The sequence below is a fragment of the Aquarana catesbeiana genome, linkage group LG04 (genome assembly GCF_042186555.1).
Source record: "Aquarana catesbeiana isolate 2022-GZ linkage group LG04, ASM4218655v1, whole genome shotgun sequence".
Taxonomy (NCBI): Eukaryota; Metazoa; Chordata; class Amphibia; order Anura; family Ranidae; genus Aquarana; species Aquarana catesbeiana.
In genome coordinates this window covers 659,513,911-659,527,246 of record NC_133327.1, presented here as the reverse complement: position 1 = coordinate 659,527,246, position 13,336 = coordinate 659,513,911, and the positions used below count along the sequence as shown (strand labels likewise).

General features: G+C 48.8%; 1 protein-coding gene across 1 annotated transcript in view; it reads right to left on the bottom strand.

Annotated features, from left to right (window-relative positions):
* MSH2 (mutS homolog 2) overlaps positions 1–3,031 on the bottom strand; it is a 177,574-nt gene extending 174,543 nt beyond the window's left edge. Inside the window, exon 1 of the mRNA XM_073628513.1 lies at positions 2,736–3,031. Coding sequence (XP_073484614.1) covers positions 2,736–2,943 — 208 coding nt within the window. The 5' untranslated portion in view covers positions 2,944–3,031. The remainder of the gene's footprint in view (positions 1–2,735) is intronic.
* Between the last annotated feature and the right edge of the window lie 10,305 nt (positions 3,032–13,336).

The following is a 13,336-nucleotide window of genomic DNA, read 5'->3' as shown; positions in this document are numbered from 1 at the left end:
ACTGTTTACACAAATCTTACAAATAAATGACGTGCATTGCAGTACATTATACAAATCATAGCATCATAATATGCAAAGAGTCTGTGCTTATTCCATTTAGTGCTTGGAGATATTAGCATTACATTGCAGCGTACAGCTTATAAATACACCTATGGGTAGGATAAAAGGGAAGATCACAAGGCAGTTAAGTGGCTTGGGGATAAACAGCTGCATAATCGAGCAATAAACACAAAGCTAAACCCATTACATTTCCATGATGAGAGAGCGGCACCCAAGCAAAGTGGACCAAACATTCAAAATGTTAAATGAACATTAAAGCCCTACTACGAGCAAAATGTGAGCCCCCCCCCCCCCCCCCCCGCCCACTCTAACCCACCCTGCAAAGTTTTACATAGAGATGCATCAATACCTGTTTTTTAAGAGTACTAGTACCGAAACTTGTTCTCAAGTATTTGCGGATATCGATTACTGATACCGTGTGGTGCGATTTGAGCCCATACAAAATGAATGGGCTCAAATCGCGCTGCAAAGAATCGTATGTGATTTGAACAGGAATGCGGTGCGATTCCTGTCCGAATCACATGCCGCTTCCTGCACCGCTCCTGTGTAAGCCCAGGCTGAAGTCACTATGACAAGCCCGGGTTCCCACAGGAGCGGCAAAACACATGCACATTCCGACAGGAATCGCACTGTATTCCTGTTCAAATCACATGCGATTCTTTGCAGTGCGATTTGCGCCCATTCATTTTGTATGAGCTCAAATTGCACCGCACAGTATCGGCGAGTACTCTAAAAAAAAAAAAAAAAAAAAAAAAACACACAGGTATCGGTGCATCCCTAGAGAGCAAGTACTCGCCGATACCAATTACCAATATCTTTGTGGTGTGAGTGGAGCCCATACGAAATGAATGGGCTCAAATCGCACTGCAAAGAATCTGATGTGATTTAAACAGGAATGGATTTGCGATTCATGTCCGAATCACATGCAGTTTACCCCTCGCTTCGGCCTGGGTTCACACAGGAGCAGTGGGGGAAACCGCATGCGATTCTGGTTGGAATCACACTGCATGCCTGTTCAAATCACATCAGATTCTTGGCAGTGCGATTTGAGCCCATTTTGACTGGGCTAAAATCACACTGCAAAGGTATCGGAGTATTTGCACAAGTACTCGTGCAAATGCTTAGTATCGGCACCGATATTGGTGCAACCCTAAACCTTTATATTTTCCTCACTCCTTGACCGCCCACTGTGTGTGTGTGTGTGTGTGTGTGTGTGTGTGTGTGTGTGTGTGTGTGTATATATATATATATATATATATATATATATATATATACATACACATATACACATATACACACACATACCATTACTTTGACGTTTTATACCGCGGTTATGGCAGCAGCTACCTCCCATAACCCCGTTTTTTTTAACCACTTGCCGACCAGCCACTGTCATATTGCAGCAGGTCAGAAGGTTCCCACGAATCGCCGTAGCTGCCCTTTAAACAGCTCTAGCATGCGCGCGCCCGTTGCATGGCGGGGGACATGATGCGTGCGGCCGCGATGTCCGCCGGCCATGCGCGATCGCGGGCACAGAACAGAGGTGTGTGTGTAAACACAAATCCCCATTGTCAGGAGAGGAGAGACAGATTGTGTGTTCCTACCAAGTAGGAACAGCAAACTGGCTCATCCTCTAGTAGGTCACATCTCACACAGTTAGAAACACCTCCCAGGGAACACATTTAACCCCTTGATCGCCCCCTAGTGTTAACCTCTTCCCTGCCAGTGACAATTACACAGCAAATTTTTGTAGCACTGATCGCTGTATAAATGTCAATGGTCCCAAAAATGTGTCCGATCTGTCCGCCGCAAAAGGTAAAAAATATTAATTTTTTTTTTTTTTAATTTTTATAAATTGTCAGTCTTTTTGTTTATGGGCGCAGGAAGTCGAGTGAGGGCAAGAGATGGGCCCCAATCAACTCTATGCCCTTGGAGGACCAGAGCGATGTCTGACGTTACTTCCGTGGCTAGGCTTTGCCGGCGCTGCCCCATTGTTTTCAATGGGCAGGAGCGGTGAAGGCGTGGTGTAATCACCGCCCCTACACCGCTGCAAAGAAGCTGCTGGCAGGACTTTTTGTGACGCCCTGCCAGCGCAGCGCCCCAGTGTGAAAGTACTCGGGCTTTCACACTGGGATGGCAGCTGAGGCTTTTTACAGGCGCTATTTTTTGTGCTAAAGCGCCTGAAAAACGCCTCCAGTGTGAAAGGAGTCTAACTTTTATTACAAGAAAAGTTCAGATTCCTTGTAATAGGAATAAAAAGTGATCAATTTTATTTATTTATTTTTTTTTTTTTAAAGGGACAGTGTGAAAAAAAGAAAAAGTTAAATAAATAAGAAAAAAAAATAAATACAAAACCTTTTCTAGCCATGTTAGATTAGTGGGGGGGGGGTTGCAATCGTGCCTTGTATTGTATGGAGTAAAGGTCACATCATTTGCAATAACAATGTCCCCAGATGTGTAGAGCCCACCAATACAAGGAATGAATGTGAATGATGGAGGATGGAGGATTCCTCATCTCAGCCATATAAACACACGCAGCCAGCACAGGCTGCATCTCTATGACAGAACTACAAGTCCCAGCATCCCACCAGGCTTGTTCTGTGCAGGGCATGCTGGGAATTGTAGTCTCACACGCGGTCTAGGGTCCTATAGACAGACAGGAGCGAGGGCCGCACCTGATCCCAGGTACTTGATGACCCCGTTAGTCTTGAAGACCTCCTTGGCGGCGAAGGTGGCATCGCTGCCGTGCACCGTGTAGTAGTCGCTCCTGTCGAACACCCGCACGGTGGTCTCCGGCTTGTCCGGCATGGAGAAGTAGAAGCTGAGGAAGCCGCTCTCCGCCCCGCTGTCCATAGACAGCTTCTCCTTCGGTTGCACGGCCATGCTGGAATCTCCCGCCAACAGTGCAGCAGCCACAACACAGGATGACAACACGCCGCGGCTTGCGTGACGGCGTCAGCACGCAGGAAAAGGGCAGCGTGTGAGGCAGGGATGCTAGGGCGCCATGTTGTGTAAGGGCAGTGCAGGTGGCTCCCCACAAAATAAACGCCGTTTATTTCTATAACCAGATCTGAGTTTTAAATATTTGCCCCTGGAAAGGTTTAAAATATCAATGACAGTTGGCCAGTTTTTGTGTTAAAGTCAAATATTTGACCAGCATGTTAAAAAGCATACCTATTATAATAAATTAACTTGATTTTAAACTAAAACTTTACATCATAAGTTTAAAAATGGCAATTATGTGAGACGTGCCATCCTTGGAATTCATAAAGAGTAGTGTCTGCACCCCCCCCCCCCCCACCCCATCTAATATCAGGTCTCAAGGACTCTGTGCCCTCAAGTTTCATTGGTTGCTAGGGTGCTGGCAGCCTCCGGAGCACTTGCATCTTAGCAACCAGTGATATTGTGCAGCTGAGCATCATTTTTTTTCCTAAAGCGGAGTGTAGCTCCTTACTTTTAATAAACACACAGTCACCTGTCCCAGGATCCTGCGATGCGGCCACCCAAAGCCTCGGCTCTCTCCTCCACCGCCGGCATCTCAAGTGTGGGCACCCAGCTGTGACAGCTTGCGGCTTCACAGCCGCGTGCGCTTGCGCGAGTCGTGCTGCGCCTCAATGGCCAGGCAATCTTCTGGGACCTTTGACATGTCCCAGAAGATTGCAGGAAGGGAGGGAAAGAGGAGTACTTCCGCCGAGTTGCCTAGGCAGCCCGAGCGGAAGTGGGAGCTGGGTACCTGTCAAAACTGGGTACCCACTCCCCCTCCCCCCTAAACAAAAATGACATGCCAAATGTGGCATGTAAGGGGGTGTGGAGTAGTTAAAGCGGAAGTTCCACTTTTGGGTAAAACTCCGCTTTAAACTGGAAGTTCAGCCAAAACCAAACTAAACCAAAAATAACTCTAAGACCCCTTTCACACGGAGGCACCCCGGGCGTCGGCGGTAAAGCGGAGCTATTTTTAGGCTTTTTTCAGGCGCTATGCAGGCGCTATTTTTAGCGCTGTGGCGCCTGAAAAACACCTCAGTGTGAAAGGGGTCTAAATCTACTCGCAGCCACAAGCTAAGATTAACCTATCTAGCCCTGTAAAGAGGAAATCGCTGTACTTACCTGTTCTGCAGCCGCTCCGGTCCAGTCCCACGCTGAGCTGTCAGCGGCGGCTTCTCTGTGTAGACGTGTGCAGGATATAGGTGCATTTATATTTATATGCGTTTACATGCATATGGTGTTTAGAAGCATTTAAACATGAACTCTATTGGCTGAATATTCATTTAGACTCCATTCACACTTTTGCGACTTGTCAAGCAACTTTGGACATCAAAGTTGCATCACAAGTTGTTCCCTATGTTTTTCAATGATAACCATTCATATATGTGTAGCACCCTCTACCAATAGGTAGGTGCTAGTAATGGATTTTTGCTAGGAAATGTCAGCACAGGCAAATTTATGCAGGCCTATGCTGCAAGCTAGGCCTGTCTGTTTTGATCTGGGGCCTGGGATTGGTCAGAGTAGCAGTAGTTGTGACCACCTGTGCTCCAGTTCTGGGGCGCCTGCCCTGCTTCCAGGGAGAATGTTCTGGAAAAGGGGCTGGGCCTAGAACTGGAGTGGCAGGCAGCTCACGTGGGAGCCCTGACCAATCCCCAACTGGTATTGGCAGGGGGCAGGCCTCCTATATAAGCATAGCTCCCAACTGTCCCTGATTTGGAGCAATGTCCCTCTGTCCCTTTCCTCCTCATTTGTCCCTCATTCTGGTCTGATCTATATAGTTGTATATAAAATGCACTTTTTAATCTTTCAAAAAGTGTTTCCCAGCGCTAAACCTTTAATCCAAATTCTAAATTGCTGCATTTGTACATTTTAAAAGCCAATATAAAGGAAAAGTAGTGGTAAAAAAAGCCCTTGTGGATTTAATGAACATTTTTTTTGCTTAATTCTCCTTTAAGGGGGTGTGACAGGGGGTGTGTCCTATGACTACATACATTTGCTAGTAGGTGTCCCTCATTCCCATCTCAAAATGTTGCGAGGTATGTATAAGCTGAGGTAACATGCCACTGTGGGGGTTGTCGGCTGAGTGAAGTGGAGGATGGCATACTAGGCAGCAGCAGGAGGGCATCCCCATCTGGGGGGAGTGCGCCGATCGCAGGAGGAGGCCCAGGGAGAGCTGTGAGGGAACTTTTCCATTACACGGTCATTTGCAATTATTATTATTATTATTATTATACGGGATTTATATAGCGCCAACAGTTTACGCAGCGCTTTACAATATAAAAGGGAGACAATACAGATATAATACAATAAAATACAAGAGGATTAAGAGGGCCCTGCTCAGAAGAGCTTACAATCTAATAGGGTGTGGCAGGTGGTACAAAAGGTTGTAATTGTGGGGAATGAGCTCATGGAAGTGGTGAAAGATTAGAGGCGTGATAGGCTTTCCTGAAGAGATGAGTTTTCAGGGATCGCCTGGAGGTAGCGAGTTCCAGAGGATGGGAGAGGCTCTGGAGAAATCCTGGAGACGAGCATGAGAGGAGGAGACGAGAGAGCTTGAGAGTAGGAGGTCTTGAGAAGAGCGGAGAGGACAATTTTGGTGATATTATGTCTTTATCATCACACGGTCGTTGGTAAAGAACTCCTGGAGCAGAGGGGCAGGTGAAGCTGTCAGAACGTACGGTCCAGTCAAGTTCTCCATCAAGGACTCAGGGCAGAGAAAGGTCGGTGAGTGTTACCACAGTGGAGGGCTGGATGTGCCAGGAAGTCTGAGAGGGAACTTTGCTTCTACACGGTCATTAGCAAAGTCTTCATCATTCACACGGCGAATGATGAGGAGTCGTGGATAAGAGGAGAGACTGTGGGGATATGTGTCAAATCGATGTGGCCTTGAGGGCACAGGATTTGCAAGCTGAGCTGCCTGGGAACAGCATAGTTGCCAACTGTCCCGGATTTCCCCAGACATGCCCGGGATTTAGACTCCATTCCCGAATTTGTGATGTCCCGGTAAATGTCCCGAGAAATCCGGTTCTTCACTCCTGCGTCGCCGCCCACCCTCCGTCCCGCTCCACCTCGCCCTGCCTACCCCCCCGCCACGCTGCCAGTCTGTTATGGAAAGGGGCGGGGGTTCTAGCCATGCAGCCAGCAGACACTGTCTACTACACTAGGACACCTCTGAGGTGGGGGGGGGTGCACCACTGTGGGAATCTGATGTAAGGGGGGCTCCACTGGGGACACCTGATGTGAGGGGGGGGCTCCACTGGGGACACCTGATGTGAGGGGGGGATCTGCCGGGGACACCTGATGTGAGGGGGGGATCTGCCGGGGACACCTGATGTGAGGGGGGGATCTGCCGGGGACACCTAATGTGAGGGGGGCTCCACTGGTGACACCTGATGTGAGGGGGGGCTCTGCCGGGGGCACCTGATGTGAGGGGGAGCTCCGCTGGGGACACCTGATGTGAGGGGGGGCTCCACTGGGGACACCTGATGTGAGGGGGGCTCCACTGGGGGACACCTGATGTGAGGGGGGGCTCCACTGGGGACACCTGATGTGAGGGGGGCTCCCCTGGGGACACCTGATGTGAGGGGGGCTCCGTCGGGGACACCTGATGTGAGGGGGGCTCCGTCGGGGACACCTGATGTGAGGGGGGGCTCCGCCGGGGACTCCTGATGTGAGGGGGGGCTCCGCCGGGGACTCCTGATGTGAGGGGGGCTCTGCCGGGGACTCCTGATGTGAAGGGGGGCTCCGCCGGGGACACCTGATGTGAGGGGGGGCACTGCTGGGGACTCCTGATGTGAGGGGGGCTCCACCGGGGACTCCTGATGTGAGGGGGGCTCCGCCGGGGACAGCTGATGTGAGGGGGGGCTCCGTCGGGGACTCCTGGTGTGAGGGGGGGCTCCGCCGGGGACTCCTGGTGTGAGGGGGGGCTCCGCCGGGGACTCCTGGTGTGAGGGGGAGCTCCGCCGGGGACTCCTGGTGTGCGAGGGGGCTCCGCCGGGGACTCCTGGTGTGAGGGGGGGCTCCGCCGGGGACTCCTGGTGTGAGGGGGGGCTCCGCTGGGGACTCCTGGTGTGAGGGGGGCTCCGCTGGGGACATCTGATGTAAGGGGGGCTCCGCTGGGGACATCTGATGTAAGGGGGGCTCCGCTGGGGGCACCTGATGCAAGGACGGACTCTGCTGGGACACCCGATGCAAGGACGGACTCTGCTGGGACACCTGATGCAAGGAGGGACTCTGCTGGGACATCTGACGCAAGGATGGACGGCTGGTGGCAGGCGACGTGGCTAGTGACACGCTCAGGGATCCCACTGATTCTGCATTATGGTGAGTTGAATGATTTCATTTTATATTACAATGTAATAATAGAAATAATGCACTTCAATCATCCTGACACCATAACAACCATGGTGCCGGGATGATTGAAGTGCTAACACCAGGTGCTTGGAGTATCTTTATCTGCTGATTGTTAAACTTTCTAGAATATACATATTTTTATTGTGTAGGATCTAGGGCTGCTGTCCCGTCATTTCCCTCTCCCCCTTTCCCCCTCTCCCCCTTTCCCCCTCTCCCTCTCCATCCCTCATTTATCTCAGACTCTAACCACACCCTCTTGAGCCATGCCCATTTAAGCCACGCCCACCATGTCACGTAAACCACGCCCATTTTTCGCCATCCTGACACCATAACAACCATGGTGCCGGGATGATTGAAGTGCTAACACCAGGTGCTTGGAGTATCTTTATCTGCTGATTGTTAAACTTTCTAGAATACACATATTTTTATTGTGTAGGATCCAGGGCTGCTGTCCCGTCATTTCCCTCTCCCCCTTTCCCCCTCTCCCCCTCTCCCCCTTTCCCTCTCCATCCCTCATTCATCTCAGACTCTAACCACACCCTCTTGAGCCACGCCCAGTTAAGCCACGCCCACTATGTCGCGTAAACCACGCTCATCTTTCACCGCGGTGCGCTTCACGCGCTGCACTTGTATACTTTTCCTAAACCACGCCTACAAACAAATGCCCCACCCCTAATTATTGTATGGCTCCGCCTACAGCCACAAAAGTGTCCCACATTTTTTTTTTACAATGTTGGCAACTATGGAACAGTAGTCTACTATCCATCAGTTGCTTTTAACCTACTAGGCCTCCAGGGAGAGGTGCTGCAGGCCTCTGGCCTAGTAGTAGCGAGCAGCCAGAGCCTGCGAAAAGACTTATTCAGAGTGGGTTCTTCAAACTCACAGAAGAGGATGTGACATTACTTTACTTCAGGATACGTTTTGTGCAGGAGGAAAGAAGTTCTGGGAACATTCTTCTTACACGGTCAAGGGTAATGTCCTCATTCTTTACACGGTAATGGATGGGGAATTCTTAGAAGCAATACTCTGCAGGAGTTAAGCAGAGGAGGAGCAATATGTCTGCAGGGTGATGCAGGAAGAAGAATCATAGCAATTATAAATGCACATCATCTCTTCTGGCTCTAACAATGTGCTGACTATTACAATATTCTAAAATATGATGGCAATTGAACTATTCTATGAGCATCCCATATACCCTTTTCCCCAACGAAGTTGTATCTCCCAATAAAACAAAAACAAAACTAGCAAAAGACTGTTCATTGTCTCTGAAAGTGATGTATGAAGTCTGGCAGCGGGGTGAATTGGTGGATTGTCTGTTACTAGTGTGCAACTACACCGCTACATATGCGCAACTTAAAGTTGCAGCAACTTCAAAGTAGTTCATGCACTACTTTGGCCCAAGTTTCATGCAACTTGAGGGCCATAGACTTCAATGTCAACCCTCAGAAGTTGCATGAAACTCGTACCTGAATGTTATACAATGCAACTTGTGTGCAACATTTGTCCATGATCACTGGTCAAAGCCCCAGTCATATCCAAGTCGAACCCATCCAAAGTTGCACTCCAAAGTCAGCGCAACTTTGGAGCCTAAAGGCCCGTACACACGATACGAAAATCGGAAGTAAAATTTGGTCCGACGAACGGTCTGCCGATTTTCGGATAGTTAGTATGGTACTTTCGACAGCCGATTCCGGTTTTTCGTCAGACAAAAGCTGAATGTGCAGACTATAAAAAAAATTTTGTATGTGAACTCAATGTCTGATTTTCATTCAACCACTTCCAGACCGCCCACCATCATTTTACGTCGCTATTTTGAAGAGGAAAACCGTTGTTATGGTAGCGGCTAACTACCATAACCCCGGTATCCTCTTCTTCAGCGGGCGGTCCGCTTCAAGATGAAAGTGGTCTCTGCAGCGTATTCACAGCGAGATCACTTTTATCGGCGGCGGGAGAGGGGGCCCCCCTCCCGCTGCTCTCCGGTGCTATCCGCCGCTCTCCACCGCTTACCGGAGCCGTCGGTAGCGGCGGAGGCGATCGGATCCTCTCTCTAGCCTGACATGGAGTGAGAGGAAGATGGCCCCCACCCGTCTCCATATCATTGCAGGGTGGAAGCGACGTCAAAATGTCACTTCCACCCAATGCTCTTAAATGGACTTTTTTTTTTTTAAATGACATTAAAAAAAAAATGTTTTTTGCATTTTAGTGTAAATATGAGATCTGAGGTCTTTTTGACCCTAGATCTCATATTTAAAGTGGTTGTATAGTCATTTTTTAACTTTTACTTACCTGTACGGTTACTCCCCATGCAATGAGCCGCTGACTTCAGCGGCGCATGTGCTCCAGGGATTCTTGGACCTTGCCGGAAAGAAGTCTCCCCCACGCATGCGCGGGAGTGACGACATCGTAGCTCCAGCCACTCACAGCGCCGGAGCCGCAAAACCCGGAAGACGCGCCGAGGGAGCTGACATTTTGCCTCGCCATGTCTTCCGGGTGAGATACCGACGTCTCGTTCTAAGGTAAGTATTTCATAATGAGCTAGTATGCGGTTACAGGTGTAGGGCAAAAAAAAAATCAGCGGGTTTACTATCGCTTTAAGAGGTCCTGTCATGCTTTTTTTCTATTACAAAGAATGTTTACATTCCTTGTATTAGGAATAAAAGTGACCCAATTTTATTTTAAAACAGTGTAAAAATTAAAAATAAAAGGTAAAATAAATAAGAAAAAAAATTTTTAAACGTGCCCTGTCCCGCCAAGCTCGCGTGCAGAAGCGAACACATATGAAAACTATGTTCAAACCACACATGTGAGGTGTCGCTGCGATCGTTAGAATGAGAGCAATCATTCTGGCCCTAGACCTCCTCTGTAACTCAAAACATGCAACCTGTAAAATTTTTTTAAACGTCACCTATGGAGATTTTTAAGGGTAAAAGTTTGTCGCCATTCCACGAGCGGCGCAACTTTGAAGCGTGACATGTTGGGTATCAATTTACTCGGCGTAACATTATCTTTTATAATATAAATATTTAAAAAAATGGGCTAACTTTACTGCTGTCTTATTTTTTAATTCAAAAAAGTGATTTTTTTTTCCAAAAAAGTGCACTTGTAAGACCGCTGCGCAAATACGGTGTGACAAAAAGTATTGCAACAAATTTTATTCTCTAGGGTGTTAGAAAAAAAAATATATATATAATTAGGGTTGTCCCGATACCACTTTTTTAGGACCGAGTACAAGTACCGATACTTTTTTTCAAGCACTCGCCGATACCGATACTTTTTTTTTTAATGTCATGTGTGTTTTTTTTATTTACATTTTTATTATTTTTTACAATAATATTTTTTTTATTATTTATTGCAATATGTGTTTTTTTTTTTTTTTTTTAATCAGCCCTGTTGGGGGGCTTTGGTGAGATATCAGGGGTCTTAACAGACCCCTGATATCTCCCCCTTGAGACAGAGAAAGAGACCGAGGATAGAGATTCCCCAGTCCCTTTCTCTGCAGCCTCAGCTGCACTGAGAATGGATGGAGAGAAGACAGTGGCTCCTATCCATTCATAAACTGACTCAGCTGACTCTGTCCATTCACAAAGGAGGACATGGAAAGAGAGAGAGACAGCAGAACGGAGAGGGACAGCGGAGAGGAACAGCACAACGGAGGGTGACAGCGGAGAGGGACAGCACAACGGAGGGGGACAGCGGAGAGGGACAGCACAGCGGAGGGGGACAGCGGAGAGGAACAGCACAACGGAGGGGGACAGCAGAATGGAGAGGGACAGAGAAAGAGTGAGGGACAGCGGAACGGAGGGGGACAGCAGAACGGAGAGGGACAGCGGAGAGGAACAGCACAACGGAGGGTGACAGCGGAGAGGGACAGCACAACGGAGGGGGACAGCACAGCGGAGGGGGACAGCGGAGAGGGACAGCACAACGGAGGGGGACAGCAGAATGGAGAGGGACAGAGAAAGAGTGAGGGACAGCGGAACGGAGGGGGACAGCAGAACGGAGAGGGACAGAGGAACGGAGGGGGACAGAGGAACGGAGGGGGACAGCGGAATGGAGGGGGCATGGAGGATGCGGTGACAGTGAGCAGTGATCGCGTGTGGGGGAGTTACAAGCACCGATCACCGCTGTAGCAGCTGAAAGCCGCGGGGGGAGAAGCTTGTAACTCCCCCACGCGCCGAACACTGCTGACTCTCAAGGTATCGGGGGAAGCATCGGGAGCATTTGCCCGAGTACAAGTACTTGGGCAAATGCTCGGTATCGGTGCCGATACCGATACTAGTATCGGTATCGGGACAACCCTATATATAATGTTCGGGGGTTCTAAGTAATGCTCTACCAAAAAAACCTGTTTTTAACTTGTAAACACCAAATCTCAGAAAGAGGCTTGGTCCTTAAGTGGTTAATTAGTACGGTTTTCGTATGAAACAAAATCGTAAGAGCAAGACTACGCATGCTCAGAAATGCAAGAACACACAAAACTAGTGAACACATTACATCACTTCTGAAGTTGTGTTCTGTCGCACGAGTAGGGTTGCCACCTTTTCTTCAAGCCAAACCCGAACACTTTCGCGGTGCACGGCAATTTTTTTGTAGTACACGCTATAGGATTGTAAAATACCTTGGGTTACCCAAAGAGAGTAGTAATGAGGTGTGCTATGGTGAACAGTGGCTGTGACCAAATTGCATTAACAGTGGGGGGGGGGGGGCTTAAAGGGGCATGGTTAAATAAAACAAAAGCATTAGTGTACCCATAAAATATGATTCGATTAATAAAAGAAATGTCAGTTAAAAAATGAAAATAGCCTACCTTAAAAGTGGACACTGTCAGCCAGTAGAGCAGTGTTCAGTGTCAGTAGGGCAGTGGACGGTGTCAGTAGAGCAGTGGATGATGTCAGTAGAGCAGTGGACAGTGTCAGTAGAGCAGTGGATGTCAGTAGAGCAGTGGACGGTGTCAGTAAAGCAGAGGACGGTATCAGTAGAGCAGTGGATGATGTCAGTAGAGCAGTGGATGGTGTCAGTAGGGCAGTGGACGGTGTCAGTAGGGCAGTGGATGGTGTCACCCGGTGAGAACTGTATATATGGAGGGTGTATGGGGGAGGGAACTGTATATATGGATGGTATATGGGGGGGCTGGAGAACTGTATATATGGAGGGGGGAGAACTGTATATATGGATGGTGTATGGGGGGGACTGTATATATGGATGGTGTATGGGGGGGACTGTATATATGGGGGAGGACTGATATATATATATATATATATATATATATAGATATATATAGATGGTATATGGGAGGGGGGCGGCAGAACTGTATGTATAGTGTATGGTGGGGGGAGGAGAGGTGAGAGTACTTTGAAATCCTAACATGGCAAAAACTTACCTTTCAAGCTGGGCTCCAGTCCCAGCGCCATCTCTGCACACATTCCAGCAGAACAGCAGGGAATGGGGAGGCTCCGCCCACCTCCTTGTCCCTTCTACAGGCAGCCAGAGGATTTGAGGAGAGTACCCGGCTGGCAAAATGGATGCTCCGCCTCTGCATCTGTGTCCTGACTCCTATCCCGCACTCAGACAGCTGAGCAAGAGCAGAAATCTAAGAGACACGACACAGTTTGGCACAGGGAGCCACTGGCGGGTCTGAAATGAATAATGTGCCCGGGTCTCAGGCAGACAGAGACCCGGGCACATGTTTCAAAACCCATACTGTCCGGGTGAATCCCGGACAGGTGGCAACCCTACGTACGAGTAACCTCTTCACTTTCGACATGAGACTAGCATGCAACAAAAAAAACGGACGAACGGTCGTCCAAAAATCTGATTGTGAGTACGAGGCTTTATTCTAGCTGTAAGAAAAAAAATGCTTGTAGCATCATACTCAAAAAGACTTGAGGCTGTAATTGGTGCCAAAGGTGCTTCACCAAAGTATTGAACAAAGGCTGTGAAT